Source organism: Labrus bergylta, chromosome 6, assembly GCF_963930695.1.
Source record: "Labrus bergylta chromosome 6, fLabBer1.1, whole genome shotgun sequence".
Lineage (NCBI taxonomy): Eukaryota > Metazoa > Chordata > Actinopteri > Labriformes > Labridae > Labrus > Labrus bergylta.
This window is the reverse complement of record NC_089200.1, coordinates 10329546-10349724: the sequence shown is the minus strand read 5'-3', so window position 1 is coordinate 10349724 and position 20179 is coordinate 10329546. Positions and strand designations below refer to the sequence as shown.

Here is a 20179-nt window from a genome sequence, read left to right as displayed (position 1 = left end):
TCTCATGCTCAGAACAGAGAGCATATAGAGCCGAGTACATCCAGAATTCACTCTGCTAGCAAACTCTGATCAATGTTAATTTAGACACACACACACACACACACACACACACACACACACACACACACACACACACACACACACACAGAAAGAGAGAGAGAGAGAGAGAGAGAGAGAGAGAGAGAGAAGCTCTGCAGACACATTCATCAGTTTGTAAGATAATTAATTTATTTCAATTCAACATGAATATGCTGTTTCATTTATTTTGCAGCAGATCTGAACATACATGTAACACACCATCCTGTATCTTTTCCTGACTTTCACAGGGGATGCACAGTCACTGGTTTCCCTGGTTTGACTGGTGCCTACTCATGGCTACTGGAACAAATCACAGTCAATGAACTCAGACAGCACTGAACTGACAAACACTCACACACACACTCACACCATCCATCCCACTGATACTTTGGCAGTTCTTTATTTCCCTTCTTACTGGAGGTGTAGCAGCAGCGACAGCTAAACACTGCCCCCTACTGTCGGACATTAACTACTGACTCAATGCAAAAGGAGCAACACATTGACCTACATGTGATTGTATTTAATCTGTTGCTGCTCTTCATTTATCGTCTCTTTCAACATTCCCGTTATGAAAAGCTATGTTAATCCCTTCATAAGCACACACTGACATAGAAGCGTTATTATAATATAAATAAAATTGGTGGTAGCTCAGAGAGGGGTTTGATTTTGCATCATTGTATTATTTGTTATAGACTTCCATTGTTCATTTGATCTCTTGAACGAATTGTTGTCCTTATATATTTCATGAACCCTGTCCCCACACTCTTCATGGTAACTCATTATTTATCATTTTCATTTTGTGTATTTGTACCAATAAAGTCCTCCAGTGTTAGACAGTCCGGTCTGTGTGCAGCTCACGTCCAGGACTTCTTTTTATTTTGTCTCATTCTTGTGGCGTTCCAACGCAGGAGGCAACGTGGTCCCACAGGGGCCGTGGAAGTGGAACCTGAAAACACACACACAATAAGAAAAGGGTTATCTGCTGTAAATGTGACGTAGGGTAAAAGGTCATGTGATTGTGACATACTTGAAGCGCATGGTGGCCGGTGTGTTTTCCATGTTGAACTCGGCCACTGGGATACCTCTCGCTGCAACCTGAGGAGCAAACATGGCTGCTGGATACACAACAGACGACGTGCCGACCTGCAGGGAGGAGTTTTAATTAAAGTTTTGATGGATAAGAAGTCAAGAGCTAGTGTCTGAAAGTGAGCTCAGTGTAAGTTCAATCAGGAAGACTGGTTATATTCTCACACATTTATTCAATTTCTTCATTCAGCTTAGCCCCTCCCTCTCTTCCACTCCCTCCGTCTCCCTGCTCTGGTGATCAGCTGATTTGGAATCCAACCAGATTCTGACTCAACCTCTCTCAACCAATCATCCCGGCTGCAGTCAAATGTTAAAACCTGTTCTCTCTCTTCTGCAGTCAGTTTGTCATTTCAGTGCGATCGCTGCGACCCTCTTCTGCCCTAGTCCCCTCCATTCCAGCTCAGCAGAGTTCAGACACAGCCTCAGAAACCCACTCCTCATCAGAAGAACTCAAACACTCACTCCATAGGGGGGTATCCTATCCTGCTGTCGGCCTCACTACCCCTCTGAGTTCATGAAGCAGTCATGATGGAGTCTAATCACCAAAGACTTTGCACATTTATTTCCTTAAGTGTAAAATAAATAATTGTTCTTAATTAAGTCTCTCCTGGTTGAACTACTAAAGGAAAGTAATGCAACAATCAGTGTGTTCATAAATGTATTTGTAATTATTTTAATTGTGTTTTATATGTTTTTCTTGTTCTGTATTTTATTATATTGCAGCAGGGCAAAAAGAGGCCTCAGTCTCAGTGGGTTCTCCTGGCTAAAATAAAAATGGACAATCTTTTAAAAGGGCTAGAGGGACCAAAATTCATCAAGGAGTAGCTTCAGGAAACACTCTGAAATGTAAATATCGCTGTGTCAAATCAGAAGAAACATGCATGTTATTCAATATGTTGTGAATTACCGGTAAGTATTTTAGTTCATGTGTCATGTGTTAAAATATTATCGTAAATAAATTGTGAAACTGCTAACAATTCATATGAGCAGAAAGGAATATGAAGCAGCTATAGTTTACCCGCTCGCTCTCTGTGAATTACACAGTCAACTATCTGCTGCACTCACACTCACACTCACACTCAGTCATGGACACACTGACTCTGTACTGGAGGGTTGAAAGGATGGAGTAGATTTAATGTCTGGGTTAACAGAGTCAGACATTTGTGTTCTCACATGCGGCCCCTCTGGGTGATGTTCAGGTTCAGGAGTGAAGTGCTTGTGTGAACGGGGTGCAACGTGTCCTTGGCAGTAGACGTGGTGGTGCACTCTATAAGGCACACACAACACACACACACTCATACGTACGTACCACTAGGCAGAGGTCACAGCTTTCCAACACTTGTTCTGCTTGGGTGAGGATGTCTGAGTCCAGAGTCTCTCCAAACCAAACCACAGCTGGTCTCAGGAGGCCCTGACATCCTCTCTGTTCACACCTGAAACACACACACACACACACACACACACACGCATAAACACACACGTTATCAAAACAAATACCTTCTTTCGGGCAGAGCAGCTTATGAAAACTCGAGTGTGTTTTACCTGGGCAGATGCTGGACAGGGATGTTGGCGTCATCAGTTTCTGGGTCTGGAGCTCTAAAGACAGAAAATTAGTAAACCAGGTTTGGTATCTTAACCATGTGTTTAAGAAATTCAAGTCATTTTATACTGATATTTTTTTGTTATATAAGTTTTATCCTCTTTATAACAGCTGAACAATGCAATAAATTAAAGATGTAAAATCCAAATCATTTTAGGGAGGATTTAATGAGGCTTTAATAGATGTTCATTTATAGTTCATCAACTGCATTGTAGCAGAAGAAGAATTTATAGCTGATTTTAAAGGAAACACATTACACATAAATCCAGCAGAAATCCAGTCTATCCTGTGTAAATGTCTCTCTGAGTCATGACTGTCTACAATGAGGGAGAAGCTCGAGTCCCGCTGGCTGTGTTGTAGTCAGAGCCGTGTTTACATAAAAGGGACGGCCGGCTCCTCCCCTTGTGTATAGAAGCTGTCGTAGTCAAGGACTAGAGAGAAGAAGAACATACTCACTGATTATTTGAATTTCACATAAGTGTTTTTAGATCACGGTCATTCAGTGTCAATTTATGTGCAATATGAAGCAACGAGCTAACTAAAGAGCGCTAACATTAGCATGCTAACACAACAACGCAGGACACCGACGATTGCAGCATGAGGACCACAGTCTCTGTGCATGGGGTGCGCGCACTAACCACCAGGCCACCCTTTCATGTAAGTATTTGAATTAATTTCAACACAGTGAGACATTGTAATCGCCTGTAAGTCTGGAGGATATTACTTAACGTATAAAAGGATCAACGTTGAATCCCTGTTACTGTTCACAGAGCCGGCACTGATCTGTTGTAACATTACATAATCAGTTCTGATCTTTCATTTGCATTGCAGCACAGGTTTCCTGTCACAGCAGAGACTGAATTAATTAGCGGAGCATTTTGTCTTCTTTTTGTTTTTTTTTGTTTTTAAACATCCATTGTAAATGTCAGATAAGCAGCTTTTTAAAGTGACATTTCATTTGGGTTGCAGATTTTCCTTTTCACAGCATCATCGGGTTTTATTAAGCTCCTGACATCTGACACACTGAAACAGGATTTTTTTTTCATGCTGGCATTTGGAGCTGAAAGGAAAGTGATCAATATCTGTTAGGACACATTTTCATATTGTCGAGGAAAGCGGTCCATTCGGCAAATGACACCAGACGAAGCTCTTACCCTTTGCCCTCCAGAGCGGCGCAGATCGGGCTCTTGTAATTGGCTGCTTCATGACCACAGCTCATACAGCGCGTTTTAAACAGGCTCCCTGAATTATCAACAACAGAGAAGGAAGGTTAGGGCTGAAACAAAAGAAACATCAAATACATTTTTTTTTACTAACAATTATTTTAACTCTTGTCTATATCTAAATTTAATGAAATAAAGAACATTGCACATGTCCCAGCTTCTATCTTCAAACTCATTCTTAAATATACTTTATGTTGTTATTCTGTGATTTCACTGTTTCTACTTGCCGTGGAGTTCAAAGATGTTTTTGGATCCTGCACGGCTATGGAGCTCGTCGATGTTTTGAGTGATGACTGTAACCGTGCGTCCCTGCTTGCCCAGTCGCTCCTCACACTCCGCGATGGCCAGGTGGGCGGGGTTTGGATTTTTGGTGAGCATGACCTCGCGGCGGTAGTGGTAAAACTCCCAAACCCGGGAAGGATTTCTGGAGAAGGCCTCTGGTGTAGCAAGGCTCTACAGGATAAATAAATAAAAAGGCTATTTAAACCCTGACCACACAAAAACAGCTGAATGAAAAAAGAATATGACTCAAACTTGCTGCAAATGTACGCCAGTCAACACTGCACTCTCTCAGATCAGCACTAGAATTGCAATGAGGTTTCAAACCAATCAGGTTTGTCGGTTTCCTCTCTGAGTCAAGACTATTTTTAGTCAAAGTTAAACTTTCAGTGCACTTCCCAGGAATGCTTGATGAGTACAGACTCACTGACCAGAGTAGGAATGAAGCAAGCGTCTCCTTGAAAACTTCTTCTCTATGAAGCATTATCACTGTTTAGCATTTCATATAAATACACAATGAAGATTTGAATATGCTGTGTTGCAGGTTTTTGCACATCAGGTGAGCTGCTATATGAGAGAAAGCAATGGTTGGTGTCTGGACACAAATTCAGTCCTTGTGTTTTTATCACCTCTGGGGTCTCCTATGTATACAAATGATTTACCAGTTTATCACACACCATTAGCCAAAAACGATTGCATTGTGATAATTTCCGCAATAAACTTCGAATACATGCTCATAGGTGACTCTAAATTGCCGTAAGGTGTGAATGTTAGTGTGGCTGGTGATTGAATTTGTGTACCCTGCCTCTCGCCCAATGACAGCTGGACTCCATTGGCTCCAGCCCCCCCGTGACCCCAAGCGGGAAAAACGGAAAAGATAATGGATGGATGGAGGACTTTATGTGAATGAGGGGAATATAATGTTAAATCCAGTAGAGATGAAAATTAAACTGTTGTGGTTGCATACCTGTGCTTCCCATTTCCTCCAGTAGCCCCCTGCTCCTCTGAAGGTCGGGACTCCGCTCTCTGCACTCACCCCTGCTCCTGTGATGATGGCGATATTCTGAGCGTTGGAGAAAATCTTCCTGAAAGCTGCCAGGTCTGAAGACAAAGACAAATAATGAATGACAAAAGCTGAGGGATTTGCAGAGGATGTAACAGACACATAAAAAAAACTACCTGAACTTGGTCTGGCCATGTCCTGACTGCCTTGTGGCCTTTTCAGGGGGGCATACAGGTGAGAGTTAACCACGCCTCTACTGATGAACTGGCGTAAAATCATCAGGTTATGGCGACTGTGGAGGAAAGTCATATCACAATCACTTTTTCCTGTTGTTGTTCAACTTCTCACTAAAGCCTGTGCCTCCTAAGATATTACTGTTTTAAATTAAAGACAGTTTTGTATTTCAGGGCTCAGTTGGTCAAAAGTAATGTGGATTTTGGCTATGGGACAGCATGACAGCAATGACATGTTTCAAAAGAAAATAGGGATCTAATAATCCAACTATGGTTCATGCTGCCTTCATGTGCTTCTCAGAAATATCGTCATTACTATATTTACGACTTATGAGCACATGAACAACCCTTTAGAGACGTTAGCATGAGTGGGTTATTGGGAAATTTCAATGAGATGTGAGTTGCGGAGTTCAGGGCAGCAGAAATGGTGGAAAGTTTGAAAACATTGTAAACTTCATATGTGAACACTAATAGTGACTCCAAGCTTGCTGTTGTTGTACCGCTTGTTGTTTACATAGCACTTTCAATTGTATGTAGTTATATTTTGAGCACTGGTGATCCAGATTTGGTAATCCTGAAAAGTATGTTTCTGTCCTTGAGTTTAATCTTGAAAATCAATGTCTGTTTCTAAATCAGGGTTCCAATTTAATAAATCTAATTAAAACTGGGGCTAAAATAAAATGGCTACGCTTAGCCTGGATAGCAAAAAAAAGACCCAACATATTCAATTATTTCAATCCATATTCAACTTTTGAACAACTGGAGTAAGGCTAAAAATAGACCGAAATATGTATACCATACGTCACTTCCGGCTGCCATATTTGTTTGGAAAAAAACAAAAACAAAAAAAAGTTGCAAAGTAAGTATCGACATTAAAACACTCCTTGTTTAGCAGGTTTCATCCTAAAAGAAGAAAACGTGCTTTTTAAAGCTTAGGGTCCTCAAATGGATTCATCAAGGACAGTATTTATCACAAAAATAGAAAAATGTGTAGTAACAAAACGTGATGGTAAGGTGAGAGGCTCAGACAACCTGTGCCTCGGTTTCAGTGTGAAGATTTGAATTTGAAGGGGAGGTGGAAGGAAGGTCATTTCAGTCAACATAAACAGAGCATGAGGCTAGCTTTAGCACTCAGATAATTACAAAGTTAGTCCGGGGATTAAGTTTGATAAATTAAATAAAACAGTAATATTACTATAGTTTTTATTCACAGCAACGAGCACTGATCTTCCTCAGTTGCAGTCAAGAGCCTGTCGTTGTCACTAACCTACAGACTAGATGCTAAATGGCTCAGCTTGCAGTCTGTCACCAGCATGGATAGATATAGCATGCTAACAAGGTAGCGCTCGTATCCAAGGAAACGGCTATCGACAACGGTTGTGATGGCAACGCTGCATGCTCATAGAAAATGAGTTGGTTCCAGATGTTGGATCTGAGGTGTGCTAATGTTGACCAGCTACCTGAGAGCCCGCAGCAAGGGTCGACACCTGAAGAACCGGGAAGTCTGTCGGTGTGTTTCTGTCGTTCACCGGCTCAGCAGCTGTTTGGTGGACTGGTTTTGACTGTCAGGAAATGAACCTATCGGGAGAGTCAGCGAGGTAAATAACAACTGCTCCAAAAAACGACATGAACCAGCAGAGGGAGTATTTGTACTACTAATGTCTTTAAACTGTTTATATTGTTTTTGTGTTTTTTTTTTACAATTTAATGAAGAAAGAGCAAGACGAAATGACTACAAATACTAACAACAACCAGAAAACCAGAAATGATTCCTATTCGTTTTTGTATTGCTACAATTAGATTGTAATCCATGTCTAAAGTAAGTCATTTTTACAGTATGGGTTTGACCATGTAAACTATTAGCATAATCTATTAAATTCATATCAGAATGATATCATATATCGCAAAACCAATATATGGATATTTTGGGAGGTGTGTCTTTTAATTGTCTCTGTAAATGCGAATTATATTCAGAACAATGTTGTAGGGTACTACCCCTCTGTTGTGCTTTGTTACTGAAATCCCTGTTAACCTGATAATATTATTCTTGCTTCTCCACTAGAGGGCAGCATTTGATTGATAGAATATATGACACAACCAGGATAATAATGACAGGAAATCTGTTTCATCTGAGATGGATTTTTTTTTTGTTTATTGATTTATAGATTTTCTTTCAGTTATACGATCATCAGCAGGTTCTCACATTAGGCAGGGAAGGTGTCTGCATTGTCTGACGGTTTTACATTACATCTTTGTTAAAAATGTTTCCTTTTTCAGTTTGATAAGACGACAACAACACCAAACGCTTTACCCTAGTAGTACTCCTTCTGCATATCCAACATATGAAGTGATTTTGTGCAATAGTTTGCATTTTAAAAGCAGCCACTTATATACTAACAATGCTGTTGTAAAACCCTGAGCAGTATTTCTTTTTTTTAATCATGTTTTTCCATTATGATTTCCAGGAGCTATATTTAGAACAGGGACCTTTTGGTGCCTCTTTGTTGTTTGCCCTCCAGCCTGAGCACAATCAGTCCTGTCATTTCTACTTTCTTTTTGTCCCACCCTGAACAACATTGGTGTTTTCAAACGTAAAGAAAAACCTTATTGGTGCTTTATGGCTGGAGCTGAGAGGTTGATATGTTGGATTAAGGAGTGTGGTAAGAAACTGTCTACTACTATTAAGGTTTGGGGGCATTTTCCTCAGTATCAGGATGCCTGTGAGGTTTGCTATTTTTGCACCAACAGGCCATCATCGACAAACTATAACAAAGAATGTCCAAACGAAAAATGTTTGCAATAGATTTTTAAACCACAAATAAGACCAATGTGAGCTTTTTTTATACTAAATATGATGCTGTGTTTTATCACAGCTGCAGAAAATTCTCATTTTGTAAATTCATTTACTATTTTTAGATTGATCAGGTACCTTTCAGTCTTCATCATGTCATCTAATATTAAATAGGGCTATCACAATCTCCCAAACCATATAATCCCCTTATGTCTTATTTTGTGGGCAAGGCTGCCCATAACAGGGGAAAGGTTTTCTGGGGCCCAGCTGAATTGAGGGTCCCATGGAGGTTAGCAAAGACATAGTACAGTCAAATGAAAGCAATGATAACCAAGTTTCAGTTCAAATCTATGAAAACTCACCATTACTAATTGAAAAGCTGCTTAGAGTTAGGTCCAGGAGGGGAATATCAGCCAGGAGGATGAGAGTACCTGTTTGTGGATCTTACAAACAATCTAAAAGGCAAAGATAAAACAAATCCAATGATAGGCTATAGTAATAGAGAGAGAAAGCAACACATTTAGCCATTCACACTTTGTAACCAGAGACTGTTGACATTTTAATCCATCACCTTGTAATGATGTGTTGAGTAGTTGGTTCCTCGTTCCATCCCCGCTGTGGATAAAAAGCACACATAGGAGAGCTGAAATGTTTGATGTGATGTGAATGTGTTTCAGTGGTTTTCATTGGCCGGTGTGTTTAGGTGGAGCTGACTTACTGGAAAGAAAAGCGAACAAGAAGCTCATCAAGCCCCCTCCTCTCTTCTTCTTCTTCTTCTTCTTCTTGTCTCTCTCTACCTCCCCTTCTCCTACCCCTCCATCACCATTACAACAGCCCCCCCCACCCCACCCCACCCCCCTTCCTACACCGTCTGCCCGGGCGGGTGCACGAGCGGCTGCTGCTGCGGCGCCGTATCTCTCGCAGTCCCGCCGGTCGCCAGTGGACGCTGCCCGGCTGGCCGATCATGGCGGCGGCTCCGGAGGAGGAGGTAGACCGCAGACCGATCCGGAGGGTCCGGTCCAAGAGTGACACGCCTTACATCAACGAGGCGAGGATCTCTTTGCACCTGGAGACAGGTAGGCAAACAGTGACACTGACACCGTGGCTCTGCACTGCATGTCTGGGTGTATTAGCCGCCTACACGGGGGGATATTGGAGTGAATCGGTTCTCGCTGTGAGAGGAATTGCTTCATGGTGTAGTGACAGTTCCCACGCAGCAGCATGACTTTGGGCTTTCATTGTGCAGCTCTGTTGTACCCATGGTGCTCAGCTGCACCTGGATGGAGAGGAACCACACAGTGAGTCATGCACAGGGGGGAGGAAGTAGCCTTCATGGTCTGGCTTTTATTCCAAATGTGCATGCATGTGGTATGCAAGGCACGGTTCAGTACGGGGAACCTAATCACCCCTATAGGACGATTGATTGCTGGTGCTCCAACCAGACTCCGCCTTGATTGTCGGCTGCAGTGAGACGCTGTGTGCGAACTTGGCTACTCATTTAAAATGCAGGTGTTATTATTGCATTTGGAGAAAGAAGGGTGAGGAGAGGATGCTCCTGCATGCCAATTCCTCCCCCAAAAATCAGTTCTGTCTGCTTCAAAACGGGTTAGATCAGTTATTGTTTCCTTTGTTGCCATGGTCACGATTGTACGCTGTCACGTAGCCTTGATCTTTGGCATCTTAATGTGGCTTAACACCAACATCTAAGCTAATTTGCTTTTTGTTTTAGAATAAGTGCACTGATCTATGAACATCGGTCCACATCCCTGTGGGAAGCTGCTTTAACGTCAAATCAGCGTGGAGCTGTCCACTGCCCCGTGGTGCTGAAAATGCCACCGAGCAGAACAGAGCCTGGAGGATGTGCATGGATTTCTCTATTTCTGATCATCCACGTTACATATATGAGAGAGGCTTTCTTCCTGCTCTTTCTATAAGCTACTGCATTCAGGATAGTATGGACCCTCCCCCAGATTTAGAATATGTGACAGTCACATGGTGTGTATAGCAGCATGGTGATCATGGCTAGACTGGAGCCCATATTTTCCACTTCAGACAGATGCCAACTGTAGAAGAGTCTCCTGCCTCTCCTTTCTCTTTCTCCACAAACTGTCCTGTTTAACATGTAATGCACTTGTCAATAATTATATCACAATAGAATTTTAAAGCTTTTGAACAGAATTTAACTCCAAGGTTAGTGTGTAGAGGAACATTGGAGATGTGTAGGGGGAGAGCAGGTATCCGCCTCCTTAAAGAGGCTGCTGGGTCAAGTCTGAGAACCAGTTTCCTTTTATTTATTTTATTCGGTAAATTAATGGAAGGCAAGATTAAAAGATGACCCTCAGACATTTTATTTACAAATGTTCTCAACAAATCTCTCATAAGTTGATTAATAAATATAATTGCAGAGGAAATACAATAACATATCTAATATGTGCAAAAAAATGTTTTTTGGGAAGATAAAAAAACACTCAGTAAACTTTCTGCAAAAAGCTGTGTAGTGAGGTGCTTTTGGGCAAGTGGTTAGTGCTCAACCATCCCAAGTGTGGATGCTGTGGTCCTAAAGGTGGGTGGCCCAGGTTCGAATCCGCCTGTGGCTCCTTTCTGGCATGTCATTCCCAACTCTCTCCGTCCCTGATTTCTGACTCTATCCACTGTCCTATCTCTAAATAAAGGCATTTAAAATGACAAATTAAACCTTTAAAAAAGCTGTGTAGTGTTCTTTACATTTTACGCTTTTAAATTCTGTGTATGAAATTTATTAATGATAAAAAATATAGCATATTTTTTTCTTGCAACAAAACTAAAGGAATACATCAATGCTAGGGCTGTACAATGATTCTTTTTTATTATTCTATAGATAGGCTAGTTAATCCAGATTAATCGCATTTTTATTCACATGTTTAAATTACATTATTTTGCATCTAAAAAAAAGTTTTTGTAGCGCTTTTATTTTGTATTTTTGTACTGTCTAATGCCGATTTTTTTAGCCTAATCGCATCTCAATTAATGAGCTGACACGCTGAGTACCCCTATCAAAACATATCCCATAATGTTTTATATATAGAATAGCATTTCTCATCCCCAACATGATAAATTTAAGATTGAATTTAAGAATATTATGAGGTTAAGTATACTAATATTGAGTAGTTTAAGTGATAAATATGTATACATGTATACATTCAGGGACACAATATTGCTAAATTGGGCTGAAGAAAGTAGACGTGCTAAATGATGGAAGCTCTTGTTTCTGAGCTAACAATTCCACCACCACAACCATGTGTAGCTTTATTTTATGCCTCAGGAAAATGCATAAAGAGCCAGTGTTGAATAAATCTTAATGAGATCAGGAATTACACACACGCTCGCTCTACAACGTGCCCCCCTCCTCCTCCTCCCCTGTGCTCACATTTAGCATTCTTAGACCTTTATGACTCATGGTGTTTCAGACCCACCTCCTCATAATCTCTCTCGGCTGCCCTCTCTCTGGCCCTCCTCAACAATCCTCCTCTCCATTTTGTTTTCTGTCACTTCTCAGCGACTGTAACCGAGCCTCCCAAACACAAGAAACATTTCTCCCTCTTTGGAGCTTTGTGTCAGGCTTTCTTTCAGGCATGGTTCGGTTTGGATCGTGGAGAGAGAGGACGAGGACGAGGACGAGGAGGAGGAGGAGAGTGGTGGTGCTGTGTCTTGCTAACAGTGCTTCTCCTGGCTACTAGCTGAAAACAGAGCGGGTACGGAGCTGCAGCTGCGTGAGGCTGCTGGTGTGGCATCATTGAGAATCCAGCTCGGGCACTGACAGCCACGTCAGGAGAGAGATATCAGCCTTCACACCTCTCCTGTTTCCTCCCTCCCAAACCTAATTTCTTTGCTCTAATCTCATATTTTGTTCTGTCACCATGAAACCATCCGCTCGCCCACTCCCCCTGATCCCCCTTTACTTCATGTTTGTGTGTTTAGCTGCTGTTGTTTTGCCTAAATCCAGCCCACTCCTTCCTTTCTTTGATGTGTGTCACCATTCACGTGTGACCAATATTCACACCATCTTCAGTGTGCCTGTGTCACATGCTTCCCTGCTGCTCCCCTTGCTATGTGGGAGGCTGGGTGTGTGTGAGTAATAGATTTAGTAAACAAGAGTGTAGCACTGTGGTTTCTGCCAGACGGTTTGTCGTTGCTCTCTTGAGCCTGACCCTCTTCAGCCACATTCAGTGCTGAACCACGACGTGATGATCCTCTGCACTTTGCTTCTTCCTTTCTGCAGAATCATCACTCTGCTACTCGCTCTTTGTGTACTCCTCTCTGTCCCAGACGTGACTCATTTGGTTAACAAAAAAGTTTTTGGAGAATGAGAGGTTTAAAAATAAAGTGCACATCGGGGCGCTGGTGGCGCAGTGGTTGGTGCGCACGCCCCATGTATGGAGGCTATGGTCTTCCAGGTGGGCGGCCCAGGTTCGAATTCCACCTGTGGCTCCTTTCCCGCGTGTCTTTCCCCATTCTCTCTCCCTGATTTCTGACTCTGTCCGCTGTCCTATCTCTCCATTAAAGGCACAAAAAGCCCAAAAAATAAATAAATAAATAAAATAGTACATAGATTGTAGAGTCTGATTAAACTAGATAAACTGCTACTTTTTTACCTTATGAAACACAATTTTGTTTCATGATTTTTTATTAAAGCAAGAAGAGGCGATTCATACAGAAGCTTTTGTGGTGTTGGGATCATTCAAATTCTCTTTTAAGGCTCAAAAGCATTCATTAAATCACCGAAAAAAGAGACAAAATCTGAATATCTGTGGCTATTAAAAGCTGCCCGATCATTTCACTCATTATTTGTTGGAGAATTGCTCAGGCTTTTTTTTTTTTTTTTTTTTTTTTTTTTTAAATTCTATTCTGCCTTGTGTCTGAAGCACTTAATCAGCTAGCCTCTCACACTGTCTTCATGTAGGTGTTGGACAGGTAGTGTTGGTTTACTGATGGTGCCATGGTTAGAGCATCGGATGCTTCCTGCAGCCAACACGTTCGATCAAGAGTGGCTCAGAGCTGGTGATATTATTCCATGCCTCTTTCACAACAACTAAGCAATGCATCAATATGGATTCACTTATTAATGAATTCACAGCATCAATGGCAAGTTAAAGCATGAGTCTGTGTTGGGGGCGCTGATAGCCTTGTGGTTATGTTGCGCGCCCCATGAGGCTGCAGTCCTCGTCACAGCGGCCATGTGTTCAAATCCAGACTCAACCCTTTGCCGCTATCATCCCTCTCTCTCTTCTCCCAACATTTCCTGTCGCTCTTCAGCTAGCCTATCCAATAAAAGTAAAAAGGACCCCAAAAATATATAACTTTTCAAAACGCATGAGTCAATGTTGTCATCTTTAAAAAAAAAAGCCTTATCTATTGATGTTAGTGCCAGCACAAGTTTTGCACATAAACATGAGAAGTGTCGCTCTTTAAAATGCTCATAGTTGATATAAATGTAACTGATTGTTAAAGTGATTGTCAGGTAATATCATTTCAGCCTCACTGAGTCTAATTACGACGGTAATGCAGAAGATATTTGATACAGTCAATTAATTTCGTGTTGTCCTAAAAATAGACGTCAGGTAATAATTGTCAGGCAAAAAAATAAGTATATGCATGAGGAACATGCCAGTTCATATCATGGATGAGAAAAACTGATAAGGACTACCTAACTTTATTAAAAAGTTGGTTATTTTGTTTTCTTTTTACAGTTTTTATGCCAATTAATTTGAGCACATCCCTTTCAGAGTCTGTCTTTTTTTATTTTTTTGCATTTCTGCTGCACTCGAGCCCGTACAGATCCCAGCCTGCACCGCTCTGCTCCAGCCATGTAAATCCAGGTCAGCTCGGTTAGAGCTTACCCGTTCTCACAAAGACCAAGACGCAGGCATTACCACGCTCTCATTCAAACACAGAGCGCTCTAATACGGACCTGAATGAAAGGCTGAGACAGAGGGGGCTTAAATGAGCGGAGGTGGAGGAGCAGGAAGAGAGTGAGGAGGAGGAGGACAGGGGAGGTAGGATGGAGGCTTTTTTTTAATATTGTGGCTACAATAAAGACGCAGAGTTGGCGGTCGTCCATTGAATATGGTGGGAACGATGCACAAATAAACCACCTCCCACTATCTGAGTAACGCTCATTGTCTGCTGTTATCTGCATGCATTAGTGAGGCCTTGAGCTGCAGAATGGCAGGGCTACCTGTGCAGAATACAAGAGTGCAGCGAGGAAGAGTGTGAGAGCTTTAAATGCAGAGGAGGACTTCCTGCCTCGCTGTCTCCCACCAACACTCATACAAAACCCCTCACTCTTCTTCTGCTGGCACGTGGATCAGTCCATTCAGCGCAGACAGGCTAACCTTTGTGCTGAGAAAGAAAGAACCTGAGCCGTTCAACAAGGCGAATGACTCAGAATGAAGTTGACAATGAAGACAGTGGGAAGCTCCTGAGCTGCTGTGATGTCTGAGGAGAGGAGCAGAAAGTGAAGCATGTAGGAAAACAGTCTCCAATACGTCACACGGCTAGGTGTTATCAGTCTTTAATTAAACTCAAGTCATGGCATTTCCACTGTCCTTTGTCTAGTTTAACTACAGACCATGGTTGCATAAAGTGTGGGGAAGTATTTGTGAAACTTTCTCTCTTAAGTCTTAACTTAGAATCGCTAAAGTCTGAGATAGGATTCTTCCTGATTAAGAATTACAGCAGCAAATCCTGTGAATTCCATATTATCTTAATACCAGTGAAAACCTAAACCCAGAAGAGCCTTCATACTAAGTAATGCAGAGTTTCATGTACATCAATATAAGCAAACAAAAAGTGTTAAAGTAGTTTTCAATCCAAATTCAAAATATATCAGTTTAATGGATGTTTGGCATTGTTTTTTGAGGTATACTTTAAAACAGTGGTTCTCAACTGGTTTAGCCTCAGGACCCACCACCACTATCTCCTCCATGATAGCCGCGACCCACGTTTCAGATTTTTTTAGGTTTATTTAATGAATGATGGTGCAGTTTTTACCTCAGATATTTAAAAACGCGTCAGAACAAAAACACAGAGAAAGAAAACATGTTTAAAAAGCACTTAATGGACTTTTTGACATCATCTTTTTTCCAGAAACTCAGATGAGACCCACTGAAAACAGCTATGCGACCCACTTGCTGGTCCCAACCCACCAGTTGAGAACCCCTGCTTTAGACTAAAGTCTATTGTCTATCTAAATTGAATTCCTTTCTGTGTGAATTGTTATCCGGCTAATAACGCCATAGACTGTAAATATTTCTGGACGAAGCCTGTGTGACGTCACCAATCTGTTATTGCGGGGGGCTTTAGTGTCCCATCGATGACGGTCGCTATGATGGAAGGTAGAGCTGAGGCGGGTTTTAGCCCTTATGACAAGGTGCAGAACCGGCACATCTATTCATTTAATACATTTCTGGGGTTGTATTTTTTTTTCTATGGTGTTTTTGGATCTGGCTTCTCACTTGGCGACCTTTTCGTCTGCTGATCTGTTGTCACAGGCGTGTGAGTGCCATAGTCTGAATGCTGCTATGACTGTGTTTAAGAAAGAGAGTGGGCTGATACATCATGGCTTACATTTTGTAAGTTGTGTAAAAGCAATAAAAGAGAAGCCATAGAGCTTAAAGAAGTGAAAGGAAAGTGAACGTTTGAATAGCTTAGCGCTGATCAGGGAGTTTAGTTAGGATTCTTGGAGTTTGCATGATTCATTCATTTTCAAATCACAGGTTAGGATAAAAAACCTTTGTTGTGACATTTGTACCTTTTTCAACACTGTTATATCCTGATGTTAAGGCAGGATCTGCTACCTAAGTATCTGCTGCCTACTTTAGGTTTTCTGCAGCTGCAGCAGATATTCTTAGTTCAGAGATATTGCATTCACACTTTGTGCTTACTGAGATTTCTGTTCATTCAGAGGTCAAAGCATCCATGACTTGATATATTTTTTATCCTGCAGCCTGACTGAATGCAATCTTGGATTTGTATAACTTAGAATATTATTATATGTTTTATCATTGAACTAATTTCCCCTTAACCTGCTGATTCCTCTCTTTGTCTTTCATGTTTCTTGCTACCCCTTCAATACAAACTAAGCCAGTAAACTTGAAACAGTGTTCTCAATTTACAACTGATATGAAATAAATCAATGTACCTTCCTGTTTCGCACGAACAGGAAAGCGTGCAGTGTGTGTGTGTGTGTATGTGTGTGTGCTGGTGGAGGGCGATCTATTGAGTGTTCTTGTAAACAAGGTTTGTTTATATTCAGCGTCACTCGCCAAAAAAGGAACTGCATGTGTCCTTGAGGTCTTGCAAATGTGTTGAATGCATCGACCCTCATGAAAAATAGCAAAGTAATATTTGTCTTACTTGTTTTTTTTAAACCTCCATGTTTACTAGATACTTTACCTGGCTCCTTCGTCCCCACCTTTGTTGGTATATTGCTCCCCAGAGATGTATGACACACTTTGTTATTCATTTACAATTTGTGCAGCTTGAAGTAGCACCACTTGTTCTTTTGCATATTCTGTGTATGTCATTGTGGTAAAGTAAATATTAGCAAACACAAAATTCAAGCTTTGTTTGCAGAATCAGCTGATTTATTTATCAGTGAATCAGTGCTCAGGTAGCAGTAATACTTACAGGGGATCAACTTCCAATAGGAAGACCCTTCCCACCTATGAAGCTTCCTAGAATAAGTGTAAAGTAGAGAACTGGGACACTGTTTCATTGATGTTCGTTTCTCTGAATGCATTGTGACAGCCTGAGACAGCGTGTCTGAACTTGTTGCTTTCATCACCCGTGCTTCATGTCGGGGAGGGCAGAAGTGATAGTGATACCGGTGGTACACAGAGAGAGGACATATATTTCCAGTGGAGATGATGCAGAAGTTACTCAAATGCAGCGTCTTGAGGTTGTGTTGCATTAATGGTTATTTAGGTCACCTGTCACTGGAGAGGAAAAATGGGAGTTTCTCCCGTGAGGAAGTCAGAGGGAAGAGTTGTTTTGTCTTTGTTGGAGCTTTTTGCTGTTTATCTACAAATTTGCACTGGAGATCTCACAAATGTTTATTGATGGCTATAGTGTCTGTGTCTATAATCAGTTGCAACAAGCCTTGAATCGGGCCACCCCTCCCAGATTAGAGGGGAAAATGTTGCCCACAATTCTACCTTAAATGGTCTAGTGTGAAGCCAGATTTAAAAGTTGCTTGATATGATTGAAGTCCATCGTTATGATTCATCATCTTTGTCAGTATACTAAAGTTGAGCGACTACATTTGGTTGAAGGGTTTGAAGTTTACAGTGGATGAACAAGTTATTTAAAATGTAAAAATTGGAGGAGTCCAAAATAAACTCCAAGATAAAACTTTTTATAAAGGATAAGATGACTGACCGAAGGAGAAAAAAATCTAATGAGGCGCTGCTGTTGGTTAGTCAGTGCCAGATTAGACACATTTCGGTATCAAAAATGTTAAATTTCTGATGGCAAATAAAGATCCTTTGGGTTTTAAGGCTGATGGTTGGTTTTGAAGACATAACATTTTTCACATTGTACAAACTAGAGCCCGACCGATTAATCCGCTAGCTGATAATATCGGCTGATATTATTTTATCCAGTGACTATTGTTATCATCTTATTTTATCGCAGATATGCTCCCGATATTACTAGTTTATTGACCAGTCAAATAGAATTTTGCTTTCACCAGCAGAGGCTGCTATATGGATTACAACAAACATCATCACTCTTCAGAGTGTGAAACAGTGATGCATGTACATGCACAGTTGCTTTCCAGTTGAGTGACCCTCTTGTCCTCATTATATATCTTTTCCACAAGTGTTTAATAACTGCATTTGAGGGATTATGCAATAAATGTGAAAATTTGATATCTATTTATATCTACAGATTTCAAATATCCAAGAAAGATATCGGCCGATATACAGTATCAGTCTGGCCCTAGTATAAACTATACAATTGATCAACATATCCTGAATATAATAGACAGATTAATGGATAATGAGCGCAATAAATATTTGCAGTTGTTGTTGGTACCAAACAAATATAATCCATATCAGATGTATTCACTCTTGTCTCTTTTTCATAAATTCTGCATCCTCAGAATCAGGTCAGGCTCTGTGTCTGCTCTCATGCAGGTGTGCTGTGCAATCTGTAATATCATTTCTGGTTCTTAATCCCTTATTGGTTGCGGACTGTGTTGTACTCCGCCTTGTTCTGCAGCTTGCCTGTGAGCCTCTCTTTGATATTTGCCCCTCCCCTCCTGTCTGTGGTTGTTTTAAGTGTGCCCCCTTGTGGTTCTTCCCTGGGTGCTGTCGCGTTTCAGGGTAGCTGCAGGACTTGTTCTCAAGCAAGAGCTCTGCACGAAATGCATCACCGCTGCCTGTTCAAGCAGTTCCACTGTGTTTAAGGTTTTTCTTTTTGTCCTTTTAAATATGCTTCCTGAATTGGTGAAGGCCACCTATCAGAATGATGAGCTGTACACAGGAGACAGAGAAGAGAGGGTGACTCATATCTGTGATATGCCAAGTCTCACATTCACACATTTACAGCCATGTACACACACACACACACCACACCACACCACACCACACACACACACACACACACCACACATACACACGCACACGCTCCTACAGGCTCTGCTGTTCTGTCACTTTGTATTAATTCAGCACCCAGCAGGTCCAGTCAGAGAGGAGGGGGGGAGGAAGAGGGGGGAGGGAGGGAGGGAGGGGGGGAAGGGTGCAGAGGCTTTTGTACAGAGACAGCCAGCGAGAGAAGGAGATAAAGAAACTGAAGGAAAAACTTTGGTTGCGTTTGAACTCGCAGACTTCTTTTGTCCTTCCTCCTCACGTCACACATTGTCTGACACAGTTCCCATGTGTTGGCTCGCTGCGATGATGCCAACACATTTCTCGACAGATGGAGAAAGACAAAGAGCCCAGACACAGAAGCTCATGTTGTCTTAAGAAAACACTGTAAACCCACTCTCAGAGATTCCAACAGGAACCTTACACTGGTCTCTTTAGCGTAGCCCTAAATCACACATTTGTCTAAAATGGAATTGCAATCCGTGCAAATTATGACTTAAACTAGAAACCGAAAATCTGAGGAGAATTTCACAAGCACTGCCCCTGAAATCCTCCTGATGTGGTTGTTCACACATGCACCTCACAGCAGGAGACAGACTATCCCTGCTGAAGTGGCGGACGAAGCAACACGACGCCATAATGAGAATATTTGTCTTTATATCAATGCTACATGTAGTTCAATGGAATCACAATCAACCAAAGATCAGAGAAGAACAAACTGAAGTTTTTGCATCCTGTTTTGACATGATCAGGAATTGTGTAAATAAACGGGTTGAGATATCTAAACTGGAACAACAATGGACTTGGTTTATCCCTTCAGGCTGAGCACGCGTCTGAAATATCTTCCACCAACCATAACTCAAGTGACTTTTTTTAGACAATATCGGGTTTGTTAAAATTGATTCACTACAGTTTAATTTTAAATAGGTTTCATAATTTCCTGAACACACAAAGCACTGTGGCTTTTATTAAACTTTACCGAGTCTAAAGGAAATTGTGTTTTTTTTGGGGGGGGGACTACTTTCAGTGGCAGATTACTCTCCATTGTTTAGTTTTGATTTACTGCTGGCAGGACCAAATTTGTAATTATTAGACCAGATCAAAACAAACCACAATGTAAATTTGATTTGACTTGCCAAAAAATAGAGTTCTTGTCATTTTATCTGCAAATACTTTAAATCCAGTCTAGTGCACCCCTTCTCTGTCCTTCTTTCTGTCTGTCTCCTACTGAGCGATGTTGTGCAGTTTGGTAGAGTGA

The 20179-nt window shown here is 41.4% G+C and overlaps 2 protein-coding genes across 2 annotated transcripts in view; one reads left to right on the top strand and one right to left on the bottom strand.

Annotated features, from left to right (window-relative positions):
• Positions 1–206: 206 nt before the first annotated feature.
• On the bottom strand, positions 207–7080 carry LOC110000909 (NAD-dependent protein deacylase sirtuin-5A, mitochondrial). Its single transcript, XM_065955698.1, has 9 exons — positions 6963–7080; positions 5446–5561; positions 5234–5367; positions 4211–4440; positions 3919–4002; positions 2707–2760; positions 2474–2597; positions 1106–1221; positions 207–1024 (listed from the first exon to the last, which is right to left on the bottom strand). Exons 2-9 carry the CDS (start codon positions 5546–5548, stop codon positions 952–954), a joined length of 918 nt encoding a protein of 305 aa, XP_065811770.1. The 5' UTR covers positions 5549–5561; positions 6963–7080; the 3' UTR covers positions 207–951.
• Positions 7081–9158: 2078 nt separating this feature from the next.
• Positions 9159–20179, top strand: part of phactr1 (phosphatase and actin regulator 1) — a 36837-nt gene continuing 25816 nt past the window's right edge. Inside the window, exon 1 of the mRNA XM_065955697.1 lies at positions 9159–9369. Within this exon, the coding sequence (XP_065811769.1) occupies positions 9258–9369 (112 nt within the window). The 5' untranslated portion in view covers positions 9159–9257. The remainder of the gene's footprint in view (positions 9370–20179) is intronic.